Source organism: Rattus norvegicus, chromosome 18, assembly GCF_021556685.1.
Source record: "Rattus norvegicus strain SHRSP/BbbUtx chromosome 18, alternate assembly SHRSP_T2T, whole genome shotgun sequence".
NCBI classification, from domain to species: domain Eukaryota; kingdom Metazoa; phylum Chordata; class Mammalia; order Rodentia; family Muridae; genus Rattus; species Rattus norvegicus.
The window spans coordinates 24,615,497-24,642,280 of NC_141551.1; the positions used below are offsets into that span (position 1 = coordinate 24,615,497).

Sequence of the window (26,784 nt, forward strand, 5' to 3'; positions counted from 1 at the left end):
GGCAAGGAGTGAGGGTAAGACAGAGAACTGGAGAGAGAGACCACACAGACAAACAGACACTTCACATTATGTGGCCCTGGCTGGCCTAAGACATAAAAAAGAGATTTATTTGCCTGCCCTTGCCTCCTGAGTGCTATGATTAACCACAAAGATTAATATGATGGATTCTTACATTATTTTATAACTTCGACAATTATCGATCTTATTTCATCTAAACAGTTCCATTCCCAGTTACCCTGCAATAAATTCTTACACATCATATTGCTTTTCCAGGCCTCTCTATTTAGTTCAAGCTGGTGTAGAACCCACTCTACAGCCCAGGCTGGCCTTCAACACACCAGGTTCCTCCTCCTCCCTGCTGCTGCTTACAGGAATGAGTTACCACAGCTGCTACATCATTCGTGTGTACATACGTCAGTGTACATGCCCAACCCATAAAGAATTTGAAAAACACGATATTACTAGCAATTAAAGTTAATGTCCATTATTTGTTTACTTGTTTGTTTATAGACGGGGTCTGGGCATGTAGCCTTGGCTGTCTTGAAACTATTGTAGACCCGGCAGCTTGGAGATCTGCCTGCCTATGCCTCCCTGGAGATTAAAGGCGTTCACTACCACGCCCGACATTAACTTTTTAACAATTTCCTAACGAATATCCTGTGATGTCTTGGTTTTACTCCCTTTATAATTCCAGTTTTTGTCTCTTCCACTTAAGTCATTAAAGTCATTTCCACGCTGTTGTGTATTTTACTTCGATCGCAACTGCTACTCCAACGACCCGCCTGAAAGTGGTTCCCCCTCAAACAAGAGGAAACGGAGAAATTCACTAACAAACCACTTGCGGAACCAAAGTTCCACTTGGCCGCGGGCTCCGAGGGGAGCTAATTTTATGTTACACTGCACCGGATCCCGGAAGCACTCCTCAATTTACTCCGGCATAGGCTTCTCACGAGGCTTGCTGGAGCGCCTGGTGAGCACTTTCCACCCGGCCGCGAGCTGAGCGGAGCCCGGTCTACGGCGGAGATGGAGAGCGCTGTGGAAGGCCGCACGGCCAGCGTGCTTTTCGCGGGGTTCCGGGCCTTGGGGTTGTTCAGCAACGACATTCCACACGTGGTGCGGTACAACGCGCTCAAGCGCCGCTTCTACGTGACGACTTGCGTAGGCAAGAGCTTCCACACATATGACGTGAGTGATTTCCTCCACCCGCTTCCCAGGAACCAGAACTGCCTCGGTGTAGTCCCACGTTCGCCCCCCACCTACCTAGGGTTTCCCTTTTTGCCGCCCTGTCTTACGTAATCCTTCCCTGTTGTGCTATCCTCATAGCATCCTTGTGCGCTTGCAGTTAACCTGGGGGCGGGTTTCGGAGGAATCTTCTGGCTCAGGAAAAAAACTACAGAACATGCCAGTTTGGGGACAGTATATCCGTTTACAAACCCTTAGGCATGAACAACTAAAGCAAGACCCTATCCCTCGGTCATAATTTTTCCACAAGAAGACGACTTCTTAGACATTACTATTATATAATTGGCCACCAAAAAAAAAAAAAAAAAAGGTTGGAGATTCAGACTAAAACAGTAAAAGAAGTAGAGACGGTGAGATAAAGATTGAGGGGGCCCTTTCATATTAATAGCTATTCAATTTCCCTTCGTGTTTGAGCATTATAGCACCAGTCTTAAATGAAACCGTAGACACTCAGGGTTGATTTCACTATCTGGTAGCAACCTTGAGTCTTAGAAGAATTAAGTTACTTGCCAAGGTCTTTCCTCTTAAAGATGGTGTGTAACTTTTAATAGCCTATTAGCCCTTGAAATTGTTAAGGGACAGGTAGAGGCTGGGAGGCAGGCGTTAATGCCAGGTGTGACTGAAGAGCAGTTGGGTTTCGTAGCCGGTTTAGTACCGTGGAGAAGAGTGGGTTATGAGCTTCTTCAGCCTGTAGAAGCATGTCTTGATGCTTCCTCCTTGCTTGCAACCTTTGGTCTTTTTGTTGAAGTTTTCTAGCTGAAGTGTAAACCTTTCTTTTTCTCAGTTAAAAGTTCCTGAAATTGTCTGGAGTCAAGGGCTCTCTTGCTACTCTGTTACCCGTAAACACATTTACCCCTGCTCTGCTTCCAGACGCATCCTGTAGTTAGAAAAGTAACACACCCTTCTGCTTGTCTGTGTATTGAAGTTTACTGATTAAAAAAAAAAAAAAAGTCAGATCTCTTTTTGTTCTAACCTGTGGTGAATTTTTTATATTTACTTTTACCACAACAGTGTGACATGTTGGCAGACCCTATGCTGGTCAAACCAATCAGTGCATTGTCTGAAACTGGAGATAGCTTAAGAGGTAAAATATGAACCTGTTGTGTTGACGTCACTGATCTGCTCAGGACATTTGTAGGCTGACTTGGTCCACCATTTCTCTCTTTTCCAGCCTTTACTCTGCCCTCAGACCTCCCACAGATTAGCTTATTATACAAGAAACTTAAGACAGAATTTTGGGTAGGATATATTTTGGATAGCTAATATTTATTGAACATTTACTGTATAATTGGCCCCATTCTGTATTACATGTTTATTCAAAATCTCTTTGAATGACCCTATAATACGCATATAAATTCTAGTTCCCAACCCCCATTTTTCTCAGAAGGGCGAATTCTAGGCCACACAGTAGTTAATGTCACACAGCTGGATTACCACCCACATACCAAGATGCAAACTAGTCATACCCACTGTTTTTGTATGCTCCAGGAATCACGAGTGGTTTTCATGTTTTTATAAAAGTTGGAGGAAAATCAAAATATTTTCATATCATCAAATGCCCACACAATATTGGAGTCCACCCAGGTACATTTATTACTTATGGCTGATTTGACAAGCATTGTAAATAAAAAAGAGTTAGGGTCAGTGAGAACCTCCCTTCGGAAAGGATAGTGTAGCAAATTTATGTAGGAGGTAATGACTCAATTTGGGGGTCTTAGATATTGTAATTGTTTTTGCTAATGAAAATGCATTTAATTCTTCTTTTTCTTTTGTAAAAACAGGTTCAGAAACTTAGTCTGGTTGCAGTAAGTAAGTGTTCTTTCTTGTGAATTTGTCCTTGTTGCTCTATTTGGTAGTTTCATTTTGTCCTTAATGATAATGATAAGGGCAGGACAGGGTATGCGTTACTGTCTGCTGTTGTGTCCCTCAGGTGCAGTCATTAGAACTTGTTTTTATGATCTACAGGGCTTTTTAAATGACTCATTCTTTTTTCTGTGATGGGAATTAAACCCTTTGGGCCTTGCACACACTAAGCAGATATTATTCAACTCAAATTCATTTTCATTGCTTATGACAAGTTCAGTTATTTAACTTTGCTTATTTAATAATTTTCACTGAGTATTCTGGACTCAGGCACTTTGTCAGGAATAACAGTGAATGATGTGTGCTGACTTCTCAGTGCTGTGTTGGAGCACTTAAAATTAATGTGCACCGAGAGACTGATTGTCCCTTTATCCTTCAGAATGTCTCTTTTAGCACGGATATGAGCTGTGGGGAAACTGACTACCCCTTGGGCCAAAGGACCAAGGCAAAGAGTAGAGTTGTTGGATACTGGTGGGGATGGGAGACCTGGAGGAGAAAGGAGTTTAGTTGTAGAAGGACCAGCTCCTGTGTTTGTTCCTTCTGCTATTAAAAAAAGTCTCAATTTAGATTGTTGTTCTCCGTGAGAAGTGCATTTACTTTTCTGAGAGCGGTTTAATAGACTTGTGGGCTTGGCAGCTCAGAGACTGGCTTTATGTACACAGCAATCCTTGTGAGGTACGAGACGTAAGGAACTCGTTGTATATGTCTGAAAAACCCTGTGTGCTTTGTTTTTTGTTTAAGTAAATAAACAGAAGAGAGTAAAACTAAGTTGAGTAAGAAAGTGAATTGGTAGTTAGTTCTACAGAAATACTGTTGTGAAATGTAAATTCCAAATTGGAGCATACACTGGAGATAAAAAGTACCTACAGCAATCAGTCCTCTATTTACTAAGCTCTTTAGTCCTGAGAGGAGCGAGAAAGAAAGGGCAGTGTGATCACAGATGTGAAAGAGGACTTAGGAAGTGGTATCATGTGGAAGGGCTAGAGAGAGGTAAGAGGCATATTTACTTTGGGAAAGACTTGAGTAGAAACAATAAGTAATTATCGTAGGGGCCAGCATATAGAATACTGTATGGAGTCTTTCAGGGTTAGTCCAAGTTACAATTTACTTTTAAATTTTTTTGTAGTAATAAGCTTTATATTGTTTACAGTGATACCTACTTAGATGTACAAATGCCAATTTATATGTTAGGTGCTAATTTTTTCCCTAACTTCTCACAAAGCCTTTTCTTTCTTTTGAATTCTGTTATATCTGCACAAGATACATATTTATGATATTGAAGTCAAAATTTTATACTGATTCTCATTTTTGTTTAAATATATAGCTTTGAATTATAGTCATAAAAGTATTTTATGTATATTTAAGATTTCTAGTCATTTCACAATCTTAACAGCCCACATTTATCTTTCGTTTTTCCCTAGGTAACTCTGTTCCACAGGACATCTGTTGCATGGCAGCCGATGGGAGGCTAGTCTTTGCTGCCTATGGGAACGTTTTCTCTGCATTTGCCCGTAATAAAGAGGTTTGTATCACGAACTACTTCACTTTCTTTAGTTCCCCTCTTATGGCAGTTCTAGTGGAAGAGAAGATGGGTTTCATGTGAGAGAGCGAGTGGGTCTACAGGAGATGAAGACAATGTAATAAAGTGACCGCAGTCACTGTATGCGCAGGGGTCAGGGGACAACGCTGTGGGGAAGCTGACTATGTCTTGAGGCAAAGGACCAAGACAAAAACTAGATTTATTAGACCCAAGTGGGGACTAAAGTCCCCACTAGGAAGAGTAAAGAATTTAGCTGTGGAAGGACAGCTACTGTAAAGAGCTTCTTTGTCAAAGCAGAAAAGTATAAGGCAAAAAAATAGTCTACCCCTATTCTCCCCATATCAGCTGGAAGTCACTAATGGAGGAATCTGTGGAGGCCAGCCTTCTGTATTACACCGTTTCTCTAGGGTGTGTGGTGCTGCTCTGGTAGCACTGGGGAAGAGGATACAGTGTATGCAGTACACAGGCCACTTTTCTAACTGCAGTGGAGAGCTCTAGCTCACATTTCTGATGTCTTCCTACTCCATTCCTTCCTTCCTTATCATGGAGTGGCCTGAGCCAGCAGCTGAACAGGCCTGGCTCCTTAATATTTCAGGATTTTAATCTCAGTCAGGAGTTGGAGTACACTTCCTAACATGAGTATTTTAATTGTTAATATGCTTTCTGGATAATGTGATAGAATTATGTGATAGACTAAGTAACATGGACCTCTTTTACACTTTGGCATTTATAGATAGTACATACTTTTAAGGGCCATAAAGCAGAAATCCATCTATTGCAACCCTTTGGGGATCATGTAATCTCAGTGGATACTGACAGCGTTCTTATTATTTGGCACATTTATTCAGAAGGTAAGACTTTATTTCTTTACCTTGGGATATTATATGTACTTATGTACGTAGCTAAAAATCTTATAAAAACCATAAGTTGTATATAAGTTTTCACATGTACACATTAAAGCACTGAGAATATTTAGTGTGTGTGGAAAAGGTCTGAGTAAGCAATTTCCTAGACTGTGAGCACTTGCAGTGCGTTACATATGCTCGTCTCAGCTAACACATCCCCATCGTAGCTCTCCAAGCTTGGTGATGTGTTAGGATGTGGTTCTCTCTGAAGTCTTTTGGATACACATTCACACTTGAGTCATTCCTGGGTAATATCTTCATCTTTAGAGAAAATTACGGTTGTAAGATTGAAGATCCTGTAATCTGAGGGAAAATTCATTCTTTTTCAAGGATGGGACTCCGTTTACCTGATACTGCTTTGCAGTGTGAGTGTGGGATTTCCAACTGTTACTTTACCTACCACCAGGGTATTGCTAGCTTTCCTTAAGGTATCATGGCTCCATCCTTTTTTTTTTGGTTCTTTTTTTCGGAGCTGGGGACCGAACCCAGGGCCTTGCGCTTCCTAGGTAAGCGCTCTACCACTGAGCTAAATCCCCAGCCCCTCATGGCTCCATCCTAAACTGGGTCTATTGACTTACCTGTTTGTGTTTTAAGTTACTATTCCCTCTCTGTGATCCATTGAACAGTTAGTGTGTTTGTTATTAGTAACTATCTTTCTTTAGAGTGTCTCCTTAGAGGTGTACTGTGTCCTCATTGAATTAGTATCCTTTGTTTTCTCTTGGTTCACGTAAGAGAAGTATTTCCTATGAAGTCAGGCACTGTTAAGGTCTCAGAATCTGGTTTTTCCTGGATGCCAATGCCCAGATATTATGTTGCTGTTACAACAGCACAATGAAGTAGATTCTTCATGAAGCTATTTTTAGTGATTTTTAAGTAAACCTGCTGGTACAAAAAGGCAAGGATCCCTTAAAGTAGTAGTCCAAAGTTTGGACACACTTCCCTATATTTCTCCTTCCACTGTGCCTTCTTTGATACTAAATTTTTGTGAAGTTTATTATAACATCGTTTTAATCACAAATTAAAATAAAAACCAAAATAAAGAGGAATTTTAAGTGTAGTAAGCATCCAGTTTCTAAGAGGTCTTTGGTTGTCAGCAGGCTGTGCCATGCCCCCAGTGTGCAGGGTTAGCTTGTGCCTTCTTCATAGGGAGTGACTGTGGCTGTGACCGCCCCCATGTGCAAGGTTAGCTTGTGCCTTCTTCATAGGGAGTGACTGTGACTGTGACGCCCCCAGTGTGCAGGGTTAGCTTGTGCCTTCTTCATAGGGAGTGACTGTGGCTGTGACGCCCCCATGTGCAGGGTTAGCTTGTGCCTTCTTCATAGAGAGCCTCTGAGGAAGTGTGTGCTCGTTACGGTCGGTCTTGATGAGGTGTCCCTCTTTGCATTTTCTTTCAGTGGCTGTTAGAGCTGCTCAGAAATCAGATACTTTGTTTTATTTGGAACATTCTCTCCTGATTCTTTATGGAATTACAGAGATCCCAATGTCCAAGGTCATTTTTAATCCTTTCTATAAATCACTTTGGCAATTTGGCAGTATAATTTCGAGTAATAATATTTACACTAGATCTTAATACTCTAAATGACGTTTACAAGTTGCCCTATCACATTTTTTTAGAAATATTTATTGGATAAAGGGCAGGTGAGATGGCTCAGCAGATAAGGGCATTAGCCTCCAAACCCGTGTCTGCATCAGTCCTGCATGGTGGCACGAGAGAACCGGCTCCTCTGGGCTGGCTTCTGGCTCCCACATGCACAATGGGCACATGTGTGCTCATCACACACACAAGATTAGTAATCTTTAAAAATAAGTGTTTATAAAATGTAAGTCTTTGATTTATTTATATTGTCTCTGGTATGTTATATTTACTTGCATGTAGTATATGTGTAGTATATGTTTCATAAATAATGTTGTTAATAACTTTTACTTTTGTAGAAGAGTACCTTCAGTTGACTTTTGATAAGTCAGTTTTTAAAATTTCTACAATTTTGCATCCAAGCACCTACTTGAATAAAGTTCTCCTGGGCAGTGAGCAGGGAAGCCTACAGTTATGGAATATAAAGTCCAAGTAAGCACTTATTCTAAATGCTTTTAGTTCTGCTACCTTTGAAATATGGCCCCTGACAGCATATGAGAGCTGTATTGTCCTGGTACACGGTGGGTGGCATCATAAGTGGCCATTGAACAGTATGTACTAATGGCCCAATAAAGTAGTCGGACAGTGACTAGTAGAAATGCTTTTTAAACAGAAGTTATTTTACTTCCTTCCACTCTGGTGAAGACCTACTATTAGTAGAGATAGAAGACTGCCTAAATGATTTTAAATATATATTTATCTGTTATTCAAAAACTTATCCAAAGAGGAGGGAAGGCAGCTCAACCTTTAAATAGTATTTTAAAAAGCAAACAAGGGACTGGAGAGATGGCACAGTAGTTAAGAGCATTTTCTGCTCTTACAGAGGACCTGGGCTTGGTTACCAGCACCCACATCAGGTGGTTCACAACTGCCTGTAACTACAGTTCCAGGGGATGCAACGCCCTCCTCCTCAGGTACCAAGCGTGAATGTGTGAACATACATATATGGGGCACTCGCATGTACTCATAAAATATTTGAGTCTTCCCAGTTGTCCTTTGTGAAGCCTTTATAGATCTGCAAAGGCTAGGTTTGATGTTAATCCTAGTTCCTAGTTTTCAATCAGTATTTAGTTCAGCTGAATACCATTGACTGCCTACCCTGTGCCAGGTTCCACCAAGATCCGTTTCTATCCGTAAGGCTATTTTCTTAGACTTTCCTTAATCATTTGCTGTTCTTATCTTTTGCATAGTTATTGAACAATCTAAACTCCGTCCATTTGTACATGGGGACGCATGATTTAATATTTTGGTGATCATTATGGTTTCAGATATCTTTGGTTCGTGACCTTCTTTTATTGTTGGTTAGATTTTGAAACCTAGGGCAGCATCAGAATTTGTCCTGTATAATTCCTGTAATATATAAATACTACTCCTATCACTGGTAATGTTTCTAGAAAGAATGAGATTATAATGAGAATGAAATTCCTATCTCATTCTTGTTCCTGCACTGTAAAGTGGCTCTTGTTTATCATGCTATTTTTCTAAGAGTAAGAAGTTACAGCCTGCAGGGCTGATATCCATCTGAACTCCATTACTTACTTAGCTTCATTATCTCTCTTTTGTTTCTGGAGAATGGTAAATGCTGATAGCCTTTACTTTCTCTGATTACATTTTAAGCACTGAGTAAGTAACCTATGTTTTGAAAACAGGGAGTGCTGGAGCAAGAATTGACTAAATAGCACCTGGGTCCCAAGGACCTGCGTTGGTTTGGTCCCCAGCACCCACATGGTAGTTTATGACAGCCAAACTCAAGCTACACTTTGCTCTTCTGGACTCTAGGGCACTGCAAACATGGGGTACACATATACACATATATTACATGCAGGCAAACCCCTATATACATAAAAGAAAAGTATCCTTTAAAAATGTGTAGTACCTCTTGATTAAAATAATAAAAATAATAAACTGCACCTGTTATTTTTGTTAAACACAGGTTGATTTGTTTTCCTTTAAAAAAATAATCATCTCTTTCTTCTTGTAGTAAACTTCTATATACATTTCCAGGATGGAAGGTGGGAGTAACAGCTCTTCAGCAGGTGAGTATTTTTTTAATTAAAAAAGTAACAAGACTAGAAGGAGATACTCTTACTCTCCGAGAATAACCGTGTTTGTAGACGTAAATAAACATTAATACTTAGCTTTGTTTCTCTTTAAACTGTTAACCTGAGGAAATAGTGTTCTAGAAACGTAATTGAAAATAAGACATATCTTTGCTATAAAGGTTTGTGTAATCTTCTGTGCTTGGAACTTCCTTTGAGCATGTCATTTAGTGCCTTATGTAGAACAGAAATGAGATAACTATGGTAGAAGTGAGACTGTGGCCATACAGAGGAATTCATCAGGATATTGTACTTTCCTGTTCGAGATAATTGGGACCCAAATTCTGATGTTTATAAGATAGTAGACGTCCATAAACAATGCTTTTGTTTTCATGTTTGGTCAGCCAAGTGTGTGCACAGTGAACCTGCAGAATATCTGCTGGTACAGCCTCTGCTTTAAACACGCACTGCTTACCCCAGCTTAGGCATTGCATTCTGCCATTGACTTTGCTCGGTTTTGATGATGTCCCCTGGAGACTCCAGCAAGTATCAGGAGGGCAGGGATCCTGTTCTGTTAGCCTTAGCTTCCAGGGTCTATCATGTAGTAGGCATTAATAGCCTGTTAGGAAATGGATAGCCCGACTCATATTCGTCTGTGGTAAGACCAAAGCTTGTAAGTGAAGCCTTCTCTGTTAGACCGGTACAAGAGCCATTCTAATCATTGACTGTTAATGTTGGAGCAGACTGATTATGAAAGGTTAGCATGTTTTCTAGATTTTCCCTATTTTCTTTTGTAAAGCTGGCTGCCTAGGTTTCCATGTTTTGAAGATTTGACCTTTCTCCCCCATTTTTTCTAGTCAGAAATTTTAGTGAATTCACATACAATCTTCTTTTCTGTGTAACTGTTTTCTAAACAAGTCAGCATGTTTAAGGGTAGGGAAGAGACTGATTAGCAAAATCTAATTCTAGGAACTAATTTGGAAAACACATTGTTAAATACTTGAATGTTAATAACTGGTAATGCCAGCATGATAGTATTAGTGGGTTTTTCTTCTCCCTTTTACAAGGTATTCATTTCTTTTGATAGCATATAATAGTATGCATCATTAAGAAGCTACATTGTTTAGGAAAATAAGAGGCTGAGTCATTTAATTTTCAGGCACCAGCTGTGGACGTGGTGGCCATTGGTCTTGTGTCTGGTCAAGTTGTCATTCACAACATTAAGTTTGATGAAACATTAATGAAGTTCCATCAGGATTGGGGACCCATTACTTCCATTTCATTTCGGACAGGTAACGTTTAACTTACTAAATCATTAGAGTTAAGAGTACCTATTCATTTTTTAAAACATATTTTCTTGTAGTTTAATAAAAATCATAATATTAAAGAAGACAAATGTGGGCGGTATCTTCAGATGTTTTTGTTAATATTTTGTTTCATTAACAGATGGTCATCCAATAATGGCAGCTGGAAGCCCGTGTGGCCATATTGGACTCTGGGATCTGGAAGATAAAAAATTAATTAATCAAATGAGAAATGCACACTCTACAGCAATATCTGGGCTGACATTTCTTCATAGAGAGCCGTTGCTTGTTACAAATGGCGCTGATAATGCTCTTAGGGTATTAACGATTATTGTTGTCGTCTTCTGAGTGCATGTGGGCTGGGATAATTCTAGTTTGTTTTAGTAGCTCAGCCTTGGACTTGTGAGTGAGAGAACGTGGGATGAGATTGGAGAGAGGAAGTAAAAGCATAGCATGGTGCATGATTGCAGCGAAGTGGGTAAGAATACAGCTGAGTCTTCAGTGCAGGCACTGCCCAGCCTTGGCTAATAAGTTTACAAGGGTGACTTAAGTACCTGCAGATGGCACATGGTTGAAGGAACTTACACTGTATTTCTTTGTAGATATGGATATTTGATGGCCCGACAGGTGAAGGACGGCTGTTGAGATTAAGAATGGGACATAGTGCGTCTCTTACCAAGATTAGATATTATGGACAAAATGGACAGCAGATTTTAAGTGCAAGTAAGTTTGTGATTTCTAACATTTACTTTGCATAAACATTAAGAGCCGGGAACTCAGTATTCAGTTGGTTTACAAATGCTTTCTTCCTTTTAAATGGCTCTTTGAAGTGTTGCAAATTGTTGTGGCTTTTCATAGGGGCTAGCTTTCCAACCTCCAGGATTGGCATTGTTCACCCCTCTAGTTGGTGGTTGAACCTGAAAGAGCTGGGCCTAAAACTGATACAACAAAAGTCATGCAGTAGCCAACTTCACTCAGAGGATCAGGGGACTTAAAGTCTGAGGGTTAAGAAGAGTCACGAGTAAGGTGTCAGTCACAAGGACAAGACACACATGGTGAAAACATCTTTCCATAGAGGCAGATAAATAACATTAGCTGAGGTAAACTGACTCCTGTCTGCTACACCGGAGAGGAGCATGAAAACCTACTCAAGAACAGTTCTGTGTTTTAAAAAAGCTGAGGTCACAAGACTTTGTTTTCTTAGTTTTCTCACAAGTACTCAATTCTCACAGGACTTCATCTTGGCCTATTTTCTGACAGGCATGTTCTGCTGTTTTGGTGATCTGACTGGGTTTTCTGTTCATATTAATAGGTCAAGACGGGACTCTACAGTCATTTTCTACAGTTCATGAAAAATTCAACAAGAGCTTGGGGCATGGTAAGTCATTGCAAGACAGAAAACAAGCTGCTAGTCAGAAAACAGAAAGGAACTAAGTTCAAGGTTCTGAAGGAAGGCCCATTAGTTCATCTCTCTTCTTGGGCAATACTGGGAAAAGTGGGTGGAGGAGGCGTTATTAGACAAGTGCCCTTGCATGCCTATTTCTATATTCGCAGCTTTTCTCACCTAGGAGGGTGTGGTCTTCACAGAAGGCTTGAGTTCTCATGGCGCTGCCACACTTAGTGGCACTTAGTGGCACTTCACTGGCTTTTGGCTGTTGTGCATGAACATTTCTAAAACTGTATTTTTATCTGATGCTGCTATAGTGTTGGCCACTTAACTCGGTTCCCTTTGTATTGGTTCTATAATATCCCAGTGAGACTATACCGGCACTTTTTGGTTCATTCGACTCTGACCATAGTATCTTTGAAATTCTTTTTCTGCTATTTCATATAGTTATTTTCATGACTGACTTCAGAAATTATTTACTGGTAGTGGTAATAACAGCTATGCTTTGCCTCTGACTTAATTGGGAATATCTTGTTGTATAGACTTGTTGTAACAATAAAAACTTCTCTTAATATACTTTTTTCATTAAGGAACTTTCCTATTGTTCCTTTTACCCAACCCTAGGATTAGTAAACAAAAAAATAGTTAAACGTAAAGGACTTCAGAACACTATGTCAGTAAGACTTCCACCTATCACACAATTTGCTGCTGGTGAGTACCTAGAAATTCATTGTATTTTTGTCTTTGTATCCTTTATTTTAATAAACTTCTCTGTATATTAAATGTTCAGAAGGTGACTTCAAATGAATGCTGGTCTTGTGTGAACACCAAAAAAGTTACCTTTAGCAAGAATTGGGTTAATCTCATTTTTTAGTAACACCCATTAGTAACATTTGGTGTTATAGTTCCTGTCTTAAGGGCTCTATTGCTGTGACGAGACACCATGACCATGGCAAGTCTTTAAAGGAAAACATTGAATTGGGGCTGGCTACAGGTTCAGAGGTGCAGTCCATTGCTGTGGTGGTGGGAAGCCTGGCAGCATCCAGGCACACATGGTGCTGGAGAAGGGGCTGAGGGTTCTGCATCTTGGTCTGCAGACAGCAGGAGACTGTGTCACAATGAGTGTGGCTTGAGTATACATGAAACCTCAGAACCCACCCCGGCAGTAACACACTTCCTCCAACAAGACCACACCTCCTAATAGTGCCCCTCCCTGTGTGCCAGGCATTCAAACACATGGGTCTATGGGGGCCATTCCTCCTCAGCCCACCACATCTTCTAAACCTGCCTTTCAAGATTCTTGTATTTTGGCTAGTTTTTTTCTTCTCCTACCTCTTTCAAGAAAATATGGCATCTACTTGCTCTTCAGTTATTTTTAGTTTTTAATACTTAAAATTTTTAATTCATTTTTTAATGTGTATGGTTGTTTTACCTGCATGTATATATGTATACCACAAATGTGCCGGGTGCCCATGGAGGCCAGAAAAAGGACTTAGATCCCTTGGAACTGGAGTTACAGGTGGTTGTGAGTCACCATGTGGCCCCTGGGAATCAAACCTGGGTCCTGTGAAGGGCAGCCAGTGCTCTTCACTGTCCTCTCACTCCAACCCCTACGTAGTCACTCCTGGGCCCCTACCTATAGGGCCTCTCTTGCCTGCTAATTTCTGTTTTCCTACCCATCCTGAGTGAGCTATTATTTTTATTCTAAAATTTCAGCAAGCTCTTCCTGAGTCCCCTTAGAAAACACTGCCATGCTATCATACTTTATTATTATAATTTTTTCTCACCAAAATTTACGGTGAGATGTATTAGCTTCATTTAGCTATTTTATGTTGCTTATATCAAACTGTAAAATAATATGATTTTTACTTGTTTATAATCCATTAGGTTGGGAAGTTGATTATTGTTAAAGTAACCTGTTTGTTTTACTATTGTGTCTTGGTACCATATGTGCCTAGCTCATAAGTGAATGCATTTCTCCCGAACAAGCATTTTGATTTTTGATTTTATTGTGTTTAAGAGGAAGCTCGCCAAAGTGACTGGGATGGTGTCATTGCTTGCCATCAAGGTAAGCTGTCTTGCTCAACCTGGAATTACCAGAGATCTACAATAGGTGCTTATTTCCTCAAGCCAAAAAACGTAAAGGCAAACAGCGCCACTGCCACAGTAAGTGACTGTTGATTAGTGTTTAATTCTCCTTAGAAACACCCTAAGCTAGTTTTGTTTCAAGTTTACTAAGACTCCTGATGGAGTAAAAACACAAAACAGGGTTTAACTTTGGAGATACAGTGCCTTAACAGTATCAACCTTTCTGACTTGTAGAGATTTTATTTAATTTGGAATTTGAAATAAAGTACTGTCTCCCTATGGCTTTGATCTGCATTTCCTGAACGACTCGTGCTGTCAAGCGTGTTTTCGTGTGGTCCTGGGCTCTTTGTGTCTCTTCATAACAGCTGTTGTCTTTCAACCTTTAGAAAGTGATTCCTCCAGCGCTGTTCTCTCTGAAGACTAGTTTGGCTCTTTTGTTCCTATGAATATTACAGAAACAACAATTGGGATTTTGGTTTTTTTAAATGCTTGCTTTTATAGTGGAATTGCTTTTAATTGTACTGATTACTAGTAAATAAGATAGAATTTACATTTGCATATCCATCTTGCATCTTGCAACCGTGATGAACTCGCTCACTCTGATGATCCTTAGTGGAAATGCTTTTGGAAATGCTTATCAGAGTATAATTTAACATTTCACCCTACTGTGTGCAAATTGCTTTATAAGTGTGTGCAGGATTTTCTTATACGAAGAGCAAGGCTTAAGCTTTTTATGGGTTTCTAAACCTCAGAAATCTTAAGCTTCTTTAGGAAGTTTACCTGTATAGCTTTAAATAACAATTCTCATACAAGCAGTAAAAATGTTCCAGTTTCTTTCAGATATTTTCTATATTATTCCCCTTTCCTTTTTTTTCTATTCCTTGTTTTTTGAAACGGTGTTTGTCTCTGTAGCCCTGGCTGTCCTGGGACTCACTCTGTAGACCAGGTTGGCCTCAAACTCAGAGATCTGTCTGCGTCTGCCTCCTGAGTGCTAGGATTAAAGGCATGTGACACCACCACCTAACCCTCCTTAGATAATTTCTTCATACTTATTTAAAATGGAACTAGAATTTTATACTGTAATATAATACATTTAAGAAAACTAATAAATCAAGATGAGACATAATAAATTGAAAAAACTTTGGAAACGATGATATATAATAAAAGCAATAACACCCCCCCCCTTTCTTTTCCTTGACTGAAGGCAGTAGATATAACTTCCTGTGGAAACTTTGCAATAATTGGCCTCTCCTCGGGAGCCGTGGATGTGTACAACATGCAGTCTGGTATACATCGAGGAAGTTTTGGAGATGAGAAAGGTATTGAATTTTTTGCGCTTTTAAATATAAAGTTTAGATGGGTTTCTACTCCATCTGACACATACTGTTATATTTGATATAAACCACTTTAAAATATTCAAGGGGGGGAGTCACGAATAGATTAGGGGAAAGTAGATCCAAATGATTTTTCTTCTTTGCTTTAGACAAATATTAACTATTCAATTCTCTGTCATGGCATCAATTGGTTTTGCCTTAACAGCCTAATAACTAGAGTTGTCTCCCTGCTTTGTAATTCAGTTTAACTTCAAGATTTTAGGCTTTATCAATAATGGGACATCAGGTATTCAGATAAAGAAATCTCTCTTGCTGTATTGTTTGGCCGTATACTGCCAATCCTGACTTCTCTTTTCTTTGTTTAAAAAGCTCATGCCGGCTCTGTCAGAGGTGTCGCCGTGGATGGATTGAACCAGCTGGCAATTACAGCCGGAAGTGAACGGTTGCTCAAATTCTGGAACTTCAAAAGCAAGGTTTTGGTCCACTCTCTGAGCCTTGATTCACCTCCAAATGTGATGCTGCTGCACAGGGACAGGTAAAGCCTCTGGTACTAACAAGGGCTTCTACATAGGGACAGGTAAAGCTTCTGGTACTAACAAGGGCTTCCTGGGATGTTTCAGTGAGACTCCTAACTAAAGCACATTACCAGGTGGGAAGAAATCAAGAGCAATTTAGTAAATAACTGTATAGTTTTATTTCTTGAAAGATATATTTGATTAGCAAAATTAAAAATTTTGTAATTTAAAAATTTTAAAGTTTTTTGTCTTTGTTTATTAAAACTTGTGCATTTGTCTTCCCAGTGGCATCCTGGGCCTTGCCTTGGATGACTTCTCCATTACTGTTCTCGACATAGAAACTAGGAAGATTGTCAGAGAGTTTTCTGGACACCAAGGCCAAATAAATGACATGGTAAAACAAAACAGCTTTTCAGATAACCTTACTCATCTCCTATTTGATAAAGATATTTAAATAATGGAATCAGTTATTTTTAATATCTTTATTCCCATTGCAAGAAGGTTTTCAGAATGAATGATAGTTTGCAGGCTAATTTTCATAAGAGATTTTAGGAAAAATTTAGGAAATAGGTTTTTTTTTGTGTAGTTTATTATTTTTAAAGAAATTGATACTATCAGATTGAAGTATAAATGCCAGAATATATTTTTGACTTTAAATAAAGTTAAATATACTTTGTAGAGTGAATGTTTCATTTGGTTTTAAACTAAGCTGAGAGAATTTATGTGTGTTTTCTATTTGTAATGAATTTATGATAGTCTGGGACAACATGATTGTTCAGGTACTAATACTCTAGAATTTATGTAACTAAACCCCGAAGGGGGTCAATAAAGATAAGATGTCATTTGCATCAAGTCTCTCTGGAATGTGATGTGTGATAGCTAACATATAAGCTGATTCTAAAGTATATTTTATTTAAATAAATCTAAACACCTTAAAATTGTTAGCTGGGGACTGTGTTAAGTATATGGTTTCATTTAGTATTAATTACAAGTCCATTATTTGGAAAGAGAAAAAAAACAATAAAACTACTGAAGGAGAAAGCCAGCAGTTGACAACCATGTCCCTAATCAGAAGTAAGTGTAGGTGTCAGAACTGACAGTCCTTTCCCTCTTCCTTTACAAGTAGAAGAAATTGGCTAGGGAATTACATGGTGTAATTTGAAGACTGGAAACATCAGCCTTGGACAGATTTTGTTTTGACGGTATCTGGAGGAGCCAGGGTGGGGGTGAGGTGTTATGTTGAAGTAGCATTAAAAAAAAAACAAACCTGTCCTTGTCAGCTTGCTCTTCCTATTTCCTCCTTTGTAGCTTTTACTTCTCCACTGTTGTCTTTAGTTTGCCCCACTCAGAGGTACTCACTTCTGTTTAACATTGTGAAACGAATGTTAGTGTTTGCAATACAAACCTATCTCTAAGAGCTAGTTTTTGCCATCCTGTGCTGCCTGCAAACACCCTTCCCCCATTTGAGATGTAGATGCTCTGAAGTTTGAATTTTTAGTAATCTTGCTGCAGCCTGTGAATAAATTCACATTGGATTTACTGCAGTGACATTTGCTAATAAGAAATAAAATAATCCCTGCGCTATACGTGAGCTCTTGGATTATCTGCTGCCATAACCTGACAGCCTTGGGTCTTTTCTTATGTAAGCCACTTATTCTCAGCACTGCATGGAAAAGGATTCTTTGTCCAACCTTTTATAGCTAGAAACAGATACTTAAAGTAGCATCAGAAGTCCCTTATCTCAGTGTTTGAAAATATTTTTGATCATTGTTGCTTCAAACTATTTTGGAAATAAAATTTTCACTAAGGGAGAAAAGGTTATTTTGAAATAGCAACAAGTAAAATTGGGATTTCCTTATTAACATTTTTAGCAGAATTTTCATTCCCTATCTTCAGAGTTGTAGTGACTTAGATAATGTCCCAGAGTGTGAGTGTAGTAGAAGAGACAGTTTTCAGAGACACAGTATTAGCTTATGTGTAAATTATAGCTCAAATTAGACTGCCGCGTATCTTTAACCTATTCTCAGAATAGATGAATATTTTTTAAATTTTACTTTAATTTTATTAATTTAGTAATGATGTGTGGTCACAGCCTATTCTTTAGGCAAATACACAGTGCTGCAAAAATTGGCATAATGTTCTTAATTTCATGAACTTGTAATTCACTTAAAACCCTAATAGTCCCAGAGAAATGATATAGGAAATACATTTTTATTTATATAATTTTTATTTATATTTTGCATAGTCACTTTATCATTTCATGAAGCCTAAAATCTTTTCAAGTTTTGTGTGTTTTAGGTATGTTTTAGTATGTTGTGTATATACATGTATCCATGTACATACTAATATCTCTTATATGTTATATTATGTTTGTCTTACAGACGTTCAGTCCTGATGGCCGTTGGTTGATAAGTGCGGCGATGGATTGCTCTGTTAGGACTTGGGACCTTCCCTCAGGGTGGTGAGTTCACTTTTCAGATTTCAGACGGTTTCTCAGTCATTGTCTGAACATGTGACTTTCACCTGTTATTTATAGCTGTGAAGTTGGCACGGTTTTGTTGGTAGAATGTTGTTGATCTTAAGTATCAGGCATTAACATGACAAAAAATAGCAAGGAAAATGCAAATCTCTCTTGCTCATTCCTGCAAAATAGAGAGACAGAGGTGGTTCGTGTAAATCTTAAGAAACCCCATTATGTAGTCTAAGTAGAGCCCAGACGCATTTTATTTTGAGGATTTTTTCTATAGTTCAAAGCTCATATAGTTGAATTTAATTACAAGTTTCAAAAGCCATGGTTTTCTTTAATATTGTTTTTCTCACTTCTCTCAATAATAGGACAGTGTCAGAAATGTGTTTCAAGAGTGAAAGTCACTGTTAATCCAGCACATTCTCAGGAATTAGTTCACTACACATGTACAAGCAGTCTGACCTTTAAAAAGGAAAAACCCATATTTCTCATTTCCCAGTAACTTTGCTATAGGCAGAAAACACACCCACCTTCCAGCATGTGCAGCTCATTTAGAGTAAACGCAGCTGAAGAAGCCAGGTGACGGCCAGCCCAACCTTGATCACGGGGACTTCTGTCACAGGTGTGCCGCCTTCCACTTCCTGAGTGAAGGAAATGCAGTCAGGTTAGCCTCCTGCTTCAAGTCAGAAAGTCAGAAGTTTGAAGAGACTTAGAGACATTGGCAGTTTTGTTGCAGTTTTCTAAAAACTACTATTATGGAATTAAAACAAGAATAGTGACTTTTTTGTTAGCAAGTTTATCTTTGGAATGGAAAGCCAGGATCTGAAAGTTGCGTTTAAAGCTTTGAGGTTTTGATTCAGCAGTAACATTTTTGCTGAACTTTTTTTTTCAGTAACTAGTTGAGTAGATTTAATCTGGTAGGTTTTCAACTTTTTTTTTTTAAAGTATGTGTGTTTTAGATGAACACTAAGGTTAATGCGAAAGCAAGACATACTAAGACATCAAGTTGTTACAAGAATGTGAAATCACCATTGAACAAAGTATATTTTTTAAAGAAAAAACCCAAGTAATTCTTTGATTTAAATTTGGAGTGGTGCAAATAACTTAAAAAGCAGTATCATACAGCTGATGCTGTCTACTGTCAACCCACACACTGTTACACTTCCCACGCGTGTACTTCCTTGGTAGCCTAGTAAGCAGGGTACTGTTAGTGGTTCTATTGGACAAGCTAGGAAAACAAGCCTTAAAGAGATTTGAGTCATTTGATGAAGAGGGATTTTACTATAAACAGCTGAGCTGAGTACAGAAGGAAGAGCCTTCCATGTTAGCCCTGTTCAGTTTGTGTTGTGCTCTCAGGAGGGAGCCAGTGTCTTACTCTTGAAGACAGGTAATAAGGAAGTATTAGTATTTTATTATAGAACCTTAGGAAACTGTTACATTGTTTCGATTCTCCTTCAAAATCATACCAGGATAGCAATCTTTGGAGGTCCCTTGTTGTTCCTTCATTAGGCATTTTCATCGTTTATTTAGCATGCTCAGTATCTGAAGAATGACTCTCCTCAGGCTGGAGAGCTGGGTCAGCAGTTAAAGTACCCTCTCTTGCAGAGGACCTCACCTCAGTTCCCACACCTCAGCACCACACGGTGATTTACACTTGTCCATGGCTCCAGTTTCAGGGACCTCGGCAGACAAGCATCCTTACACAAAGTATCCTCAATTAAATATTAAAATGAGTAAGTTTCCTATGCAAACTAAGCAGTGAGGTGATGTATGGGTGAGCATGCAAGTGTAGTCCCACAGGGCTGTACCCATGGGAGTGTTCTCTTTAAAGCACACGGCAGGCTTACCGATTGATTGCAAGTGTAAGTAGAAGTCATAATCCTTCAAGTTGTGTCAGCCCTATAATGCAGACTACTTTGATTTATTCTGGTTTCCGATCAACTGGAAATCAGGCTGATTTCATAGGGAGTGACAAATACACAAAATTAAATGATTTTAGGGCAGAAGTTTGCATTTTGTTTTATCTCATTCCTACCTCAGCTTTACAGTCTATAGAATATGAGAAAAATTGGAAAAGATGACACGTGACATTTCTCCTCATAAGTTAGAGCCTTTCCTGGTTCTCCTCAGTGACGATGCCTGTGGAAAGTGGTCCCATCACTGGCAGCAATGAACAACATGCCTGGCATTACCCTGGCTTCACTCTGGATTAAGCTTGCATATTGAAGCCATGTGAGTTTAGGTGACAGCAGAAAATATGCTGTATATGTGGAAAGTGCCTTCCTCAATTTGGTGCTTTCTTTCACACAGTGGAAAGCCAGCCTACCCACACAGCACAGCTGTAGAAATGAAGTTGCACAATGAAATGGACAAAATTGAATTCTTGAGTAGAACAAGTTTGCTCAAGCAGTTAATTCTCTGAACAGATGGATTAGAGCATGGTAGGAAGTTGATCCCTACATGCTTAAACCTCTGCTCTGCCTCAGATAAAGGAGAAGTAAAATGAGGAAATTTGTGTTTTATGTATTGGGTAAATACTGTCTGCTCTGGGTTATTTAGACCAAGGGAATTAAACAATGACACTTTAATCATTGCTGGCTTTTGAGTGGTTGAACACTTTGCTTCCCCTTCCTCTGTCCCTCATACAAGTGTTTCTTGGGAGCTTCCTTCCCATTCAGACTTAAGCAGAAACCAGACTGCTATCGCTCCCCTTCTCCTACATCTGAGAACCAGCCAGCAGTGCTCGTCCTGAACGCACTTTGGCATTTGTTAGTTCCCAGAACCCCGAATTGTAATCATTTCTCTCTCATTTTGGGTTTTTCACTTAAGGTTTAAGATGTTAAAGAGCCTTTCAGCAAACGTGCCATCTGGTGTCTTAGCTGAAGAGCTGCCATGGACAGTTACATTTAATTCCAGTTATGGCTAGAAGTGCAGTCTTCTTGGGCATGATTCCTGGTTCAATTGATTTCTATCTTACACAAGTTTTTAAACTGAAACTTGGCTTTCTGATCTATATGATAAAGATGATTGTGTCTCACAGGTTATAAAAATTACATGAGTCACTTCAAGTCTTGGATCAGGACACTTGTAAACATAAAATGCAGGAGCAGAGATGAGTTAAAAACTGCTATTATCTCTATTAAGCCGCTTGTATGAGAATGGAGCCTGAACTTAGATACTTGTTACATGTTTCCATGAAACATGCATTCTCTTTGACACAGTGACTTTTTTTAACAGCTGTGTTTAAAACTAACTAGTCTACTCTGGAGCGGAGAGATGGCGCCTGCTGCTCTTGCAGCAGCCCAGGATTGGATTCCCAGCACACATAGTAGTAGCTCACAGCTATCCATAACTTCAGTTCCAAGGACCCAGCAGGCACACATGTGCACATACGTGCATGCTTAAAGTGAAACAACAACAGCAAACAAGTCTACCTTTTCTGAAGGTTCTCCTCCTCCTCTTCTTCTTCTTTCTCCTCTTCCTCCTCTTCTTCCTCCTCCTCTTCTTCCTCTTTCTCCTCTTCCTCCTCCTATTCCTCCTCCTCCTCCTCTTCTTCCTCTTCTTCCTCCTCTTCTTTTTCTTCCTCCTCCTCCTCTTCTTCCTCTTCCTCCTCCTCTTCTTCCTCTTCCTCCTCCTCTTCCCGTCAGCTTGAGGAGTCTGTGCTCCCCTCATTCTCTTGCTCCTTGGCCTGCTTTGACTTCCTGCAGCCATTAACCACCCTATTGCGATTCTTCACCCACTAAGTGATTCATAATCCCATTTTTCTTCCTGTTCAAATATAGTATTCATTCTGCTGGTAGATTTCTTTATTAAAGAGAAGATTCTACCATTACCTGCTCAGAAACGTTCAGTGGCTCACTATCAAGATGTGCATAGGTTTTGTTGGTGTACTTTGTGCAGTGGTCCCTCCCTCCCTCCTCTTAAGTGTGTGCTGTCTTTAAAATTATTCCCAATAAGTATACCAAGCTGGGGTGAGAAAAACATTGTTTCCTCTAGTACTCTTCTCTAGTACTCTTCTTACTGTTGAAGCTAAGTAGTCTGTCTAATGCTTCAGGCATTCCCATGAAGGTAATTGTTTTCACTCAGGAGCAGGGTTGACAAAGCAGTGGTTAGTAGTAACTGGTTATAATTTGTAAAAAGAAAAAAAAAACGTATTGCTTATTACTTTTGGTAAAAGATTGTGCACCCCGCCCCTTGCAAAGTATACCTTTATGATGAATAAAGCTTACGTACTTATACCTCTTTTTGTAGCCTAATCGACTGTTTTTTGCTGGACTCTGCTCCTCTAAATGTTACTATGTCCCCAACTGGAGACTTTCTAGCAACGTCCCATGTGGATCACCTTGGAATTTATCTGTGGTGAGTTCTTTCCTGACATGTCATCTTTCCTGACAGTGGAGAGATGGAAATGGTCAAGATGAGTGTGGTTAAAATCACCACTTAGTGGGTTTTTATACACTGGAACTGTCACGCAGCCTAGTTCATCCACCATGAATCAAGGACTGATACTTGGTAATTTAGATAGCTTTGTTCAAATGCATGTTCTAAATTACATTTTTTGTCTGCTATTATATTTAACATACTTATATATCTAGGTATATATTATATATCTAGAACATATGATTTTTGCTAATCACTTCTGCACTTTAGTGTGCTTTATAAAGTGTGGCACACATGAGCAAAATGCTTGGCGAGATGCATCCTAGTTGCATGGCTTTCATAACCATTTAAAAACATGTGGTTCTTCAAACTCTCTGGCTTGAACATGTAAGACACTGTAGTTAATGGTGAATAACCTGAGAAAATATATCTCTTTCCCGAGCTTACACATCCAGTTCTTTTAGCTGCCTTGAAATCTTTGTATTTATTGAATGCTGGTCTTAAGTCTGTGATCATCCTGTCTCAGTTTGATGAGTGTTAGAACTATATGGGAATTCTCCCTTACCAGTCTTTTCTAATTCTAATTATAAAGTATGTTCTAGTTTATTTTAATGGAAAAAAGTAAATTTGATTTATGATTTTTGGCCATCTTAAAAAGCAAAATTATGTTGTCATCTAGAATCAGTGAAGCTTTGGTACTTAGGGATGACTAGCAGTTGTGAGGCCTGTGTAGAGGAGTGTGGCGCTTCTCTGTAGGGTACTGCTGTTAATATGACTTGGGACCTGAGTTCCGCTTTTTTTTCCCACTGACATTCATATTAGGAATAATATACTCCCTTACGACTGCTTTGCAGATGTGTATGTGGCATGGTTACTTAGCCATTGCAGAAAAGGCCAGTTGGTGGCTGCTTGTTACCCCTGAGAGCATTATTAGGATTTCACTTTAACTTGCTTTCCCAACCTGTCTTTTTGCTATGCTTTTTTTTTTTTTTTTAATCTTGTAAAAGTATTATCTACTACTAGTTTCTCTTCAAGTCTTTGTACTATGTTAGAAACAAACTTCGGCCTGGTATGGTTGTACAAGCCATAGAGGCAGGTGCTCTATACGTAGTGAGTTCCAAGTCAGCCAAGGATGCATGGTGACACCCTGTCTCAAAAAATTGGAAACTTCATTAATTTTATGCCTACGTGTTAGGTCTACATGTATTTAGTGCCTGCAGAGGCCAGAGGAGGGTGTTGGATCTGCTGGAACTAGAATTACGGACAGTTGTGGAACAACCATATTGGTGCTAGTAACTGACCCCTGTCCTCTTGAACAGTCAGTGCTCTTCACTGCTGTGCTATTTCTCCAACCCCATTCATGTTTTTATATAGCCTTTTTTACTTTAGCATTTTTCAAAATCTCTCTTGTTACTGATTGTAGTCTCTGGCCAAATTCAAGATAGGGATCATTACCAGGTATTAAAGTTTCTCTAAAGATAATGTTTCTGCAGTAATGTATTATTATGAAATACTTGTTTTTTGCTTGCTCAGGTCGAATATTTCCCTCTATTCAGTTGTCTCCCTGCGACCACTTCCTCCAGATTATGTCCCTTCCGTACTGATGCTTCCTGGTACTTGTCAAACCCAAGGTAATCACAAAATAACAAAAGTTTTGAGATGTATTATAAATTTATTATTAGGTCATTGTTGCAAAACAATCAGAGTAAATGAAGTCAATCAAAGTTTTTATTTAACTGATTTAAAATGTGTTTAGTGGCTTTATAGAGAACCATAACTAGTGGTGTGTCGTTAACATGTAGTAGCCTATGTGAAAATATTTGAAGTCTGTGACAGGAATTAGAAGGAAATAAGAGGGGAAAGCAAAGGAAAGAGGTAAAGGGAGTTGCAAGGCTGTACCGGTTGAATGTTGTGCGGCAGAGCACTATGGGATGAGATCACTTCTTTATGTGATAGAGCTTCTGTGCCGTCATCTGTCTTCCCTGAACCTCTGCTTTAAGGTCTGGAAGCATTGGAAGAACAGATTGAGCCAAGCGATGAAATGATAGAGTATGAGTCGCCAGAGCAGTTGAATGAGCAACTGGTGACTCTCTCACTTCTCCCTGAGTCACGCTGGAAAAACCTTCTGAATCTTGATGTTATCAAGGTAACATTTTACTCTTCTTGACACTGTGTCCCAGCCTATTCTCCACGAGCATTTCCTGCTTTGAGAGTATTGGGAAAATGATACACAAGACGCTGCTGTTTAATTGGGTGGTGTTTCGTGTGGTGCTATTATAGGTCCAGTCCTATGTCCACTGTAAGGGCACTGCAGGTTTTTGGATGTAGCAGAAACACCGTAACTATAGAGATTTCAGACTGGGCTGTTTCAGTGTCCAGTCTAATAAGTTGTATTTCTTACTTTCAAAACAAAAGGAAGAAAAGTTGCTATCTAACTACTTGTGTCTTAATACTATGTTTAAGAATTTTTCCTAGTTTTTTTTTAATGCCACAATTAACCTTTTATTGTTGCATTTTCTTTCTGTTGCTAAGTAGACTTTCAGAGCTTGCTGTATGAGGGTCAGCAAGTAACTTCACTAGGTAAGACTGAGGTAATCTATTAAGAGGCTGTAATGGTGAAAACAAAGTGAGCCCATTTCTCCCTGAGGACAGTACAGTTTTGAGAAAGCGCTCCAGCTGGAGAGATGGCTCCATGGTTAAGAGCTGGCCCTACTTCGCAGAGGACCTGAGTTAGGTCCTCAACACCTACATTAGGTGACTCAAAACCAACAGGAGCTCAGAGGATCTCACAGCTTCCTGTGGCTCTGGTCACTATACTCAAGTACACAAAGCCACAGATTCAGAATTTTAAAAATAAAAATAAAATCTTGTATAAAAAAATTAGCAGAAATTTCAGTGGCATTTTACGACATGAAATATTTTATAAATTGGCAATGATATAAAATATTTTCTTTTCAAATTACTAAAGAAAAGTTAAAATTCTTAAAAACAAAAAGAAGTAGGGTCATATTTTTCCAAAATATTAAATTCTTCCTAATGCGGGAGTGTGCACTTCTGGATCTGGATTTTCTCGGGCGACCAGCCACTCTTAAGTCGTTTATATCTTGTTTACGAGATCCTGAGTGTTCTGGCTCATTTTGTGAAGATGAGCCTTTCTGAGGCTGCTCCTCTGCCTGTCATGTTGGGAAGGACAGACAGTCACAGCCTTGCTCAGGTGGATTTTATTTCAGCATTCTAGCATGGAAAGGTGTTACTCCTACAGCTCTCTCTGGTGGTGTTTTCAGTTCCTTTGTGATCAAATATGGAAAGTGTTGCTAGAGTAAGTACTCACCACTCGGTTCCCTCTGTTCTCTCTCAATCAGAAAAAGAATAAACCAAAAGAACCACCCAAGGTTCCCCAGTCAGCTCCGTTCTTCATCCCAACAGTTCCCGGGCTTGTCCCCAGGTTTGCTGTACCTGAACCCACCAGTGACCCCCAGCAGGTAAGAACCAGATCAGTCTTTTAAGTTTATGGGGGTCTGTTTGTGGCATTTTGTGTCTCTTCCAGTGTTATCAAGTAAATTAATGCTCATTTTAAGTTATGTGCTATATTTTGGGTGGTACTTGTATTCATTAAGTAATATGCATTTGTTTTTATTTAAGTCTAAGGTGGTAAACCTTGGGATTTTGGCTCAAAAATCAAATTTCTACCTGAAACTTGAAGAAGGATTACAAAATAATCAGTGTAAGTTGAATTATAAAATATTTGAACAAGTATCTTCATTTTTGATTTAGTTTATTGAATGAAAAATTGCAGAGTTCATAGAGAAAAAATATAGGTACACTAGCTTCGCTTTTGAATTACGTTGACTGAGTAGTGGCAGTGCATTCAGGTAATGGTGATGGTAAACCTCTTGAGACTCTCTCCAGTCGTCTGGATGGAAACTCGGTTGCGTTTAGAGATGAAGGACTTACTGACATGTCCTGTGTGGTTGGTCAGTTGCTTCATTGCCCGAGTTTTGTCCAGTGGGAGCCTCAAGCTTCCTGTTTTCGTTTGAAAATCAAGTTAGTCATATGATTCTTAATATGCAATAACAGATGTTTTAGG

The 26,784-nt window shown here is 39.2% G+C and overlaps 1 protein-coding gene across 1 annotated transcript in view; it reads left to right on the forward strand.

The window, feature by feature from the left end:
* The first annotated feature begins 908 nt into the window (after positions 1 to 908).
* Positions 909 to 26,784, forward strand: part of Wdr36 (WD repeat domain 36) — a 28,243-nt gene continuing 2,367 nt past the window's right edge. Inside the window, 21 exon segments of the mRNA NM_001400815.1 lie at positions 909 to 1,185; positions 3,024 to 3,051; positions 4,527 to 4,627; positions 5,379 to 5,496; positions 7,483 to 7,615; positions 9,165 to 9,219; positions 10,382 to 10,514; positions 10,669 to 10,844; positions 11,129 to 11,249; positions 11,839 to 11,904; positions 12,538 to 12,624; positions 13,934 to 14,079; positions 15,206 to 15,320; positions 15,705 to 15,870; positions 16,136 to 16,244; positions 18,232 to 18,311; positions 22,569 to 22,676; positions 24,231 to 24,328; positions 24,698 to 24,843; positions 26,060 to 26,179; positions 26,340 to 26,421. Of these exon segments, the coding sequence (NP_001387744.1) occupies positions 1,024 to 1,185; positions 3,024 to 3,051; positions 4,527 to 4,627; positions 5,379 to 5,496; positions 7,483 to 7,615; positions 9,165 to 9,219; positions 10,382 to 10,514; positions 10,669 to 10,844; positions 11,129 to 11,249; positions 11,839 to 11,904; positions 12,538 to 12,624; positions 13,934 to 14,079; positions 15,206 to 15,320; positions 15,705 to 15,870; positions 16,136 to 16,244; positions 18,232 to 18,311; positions 22,569 to 22,676; positions 24,231 to 24,328; positions 24,698 to 24,843; positions 26,060 to 26,179; positions 26,340 to 26,421 (2,350 nt within the window). The 5' untranslated portion in view covers positions 909 to 1,023.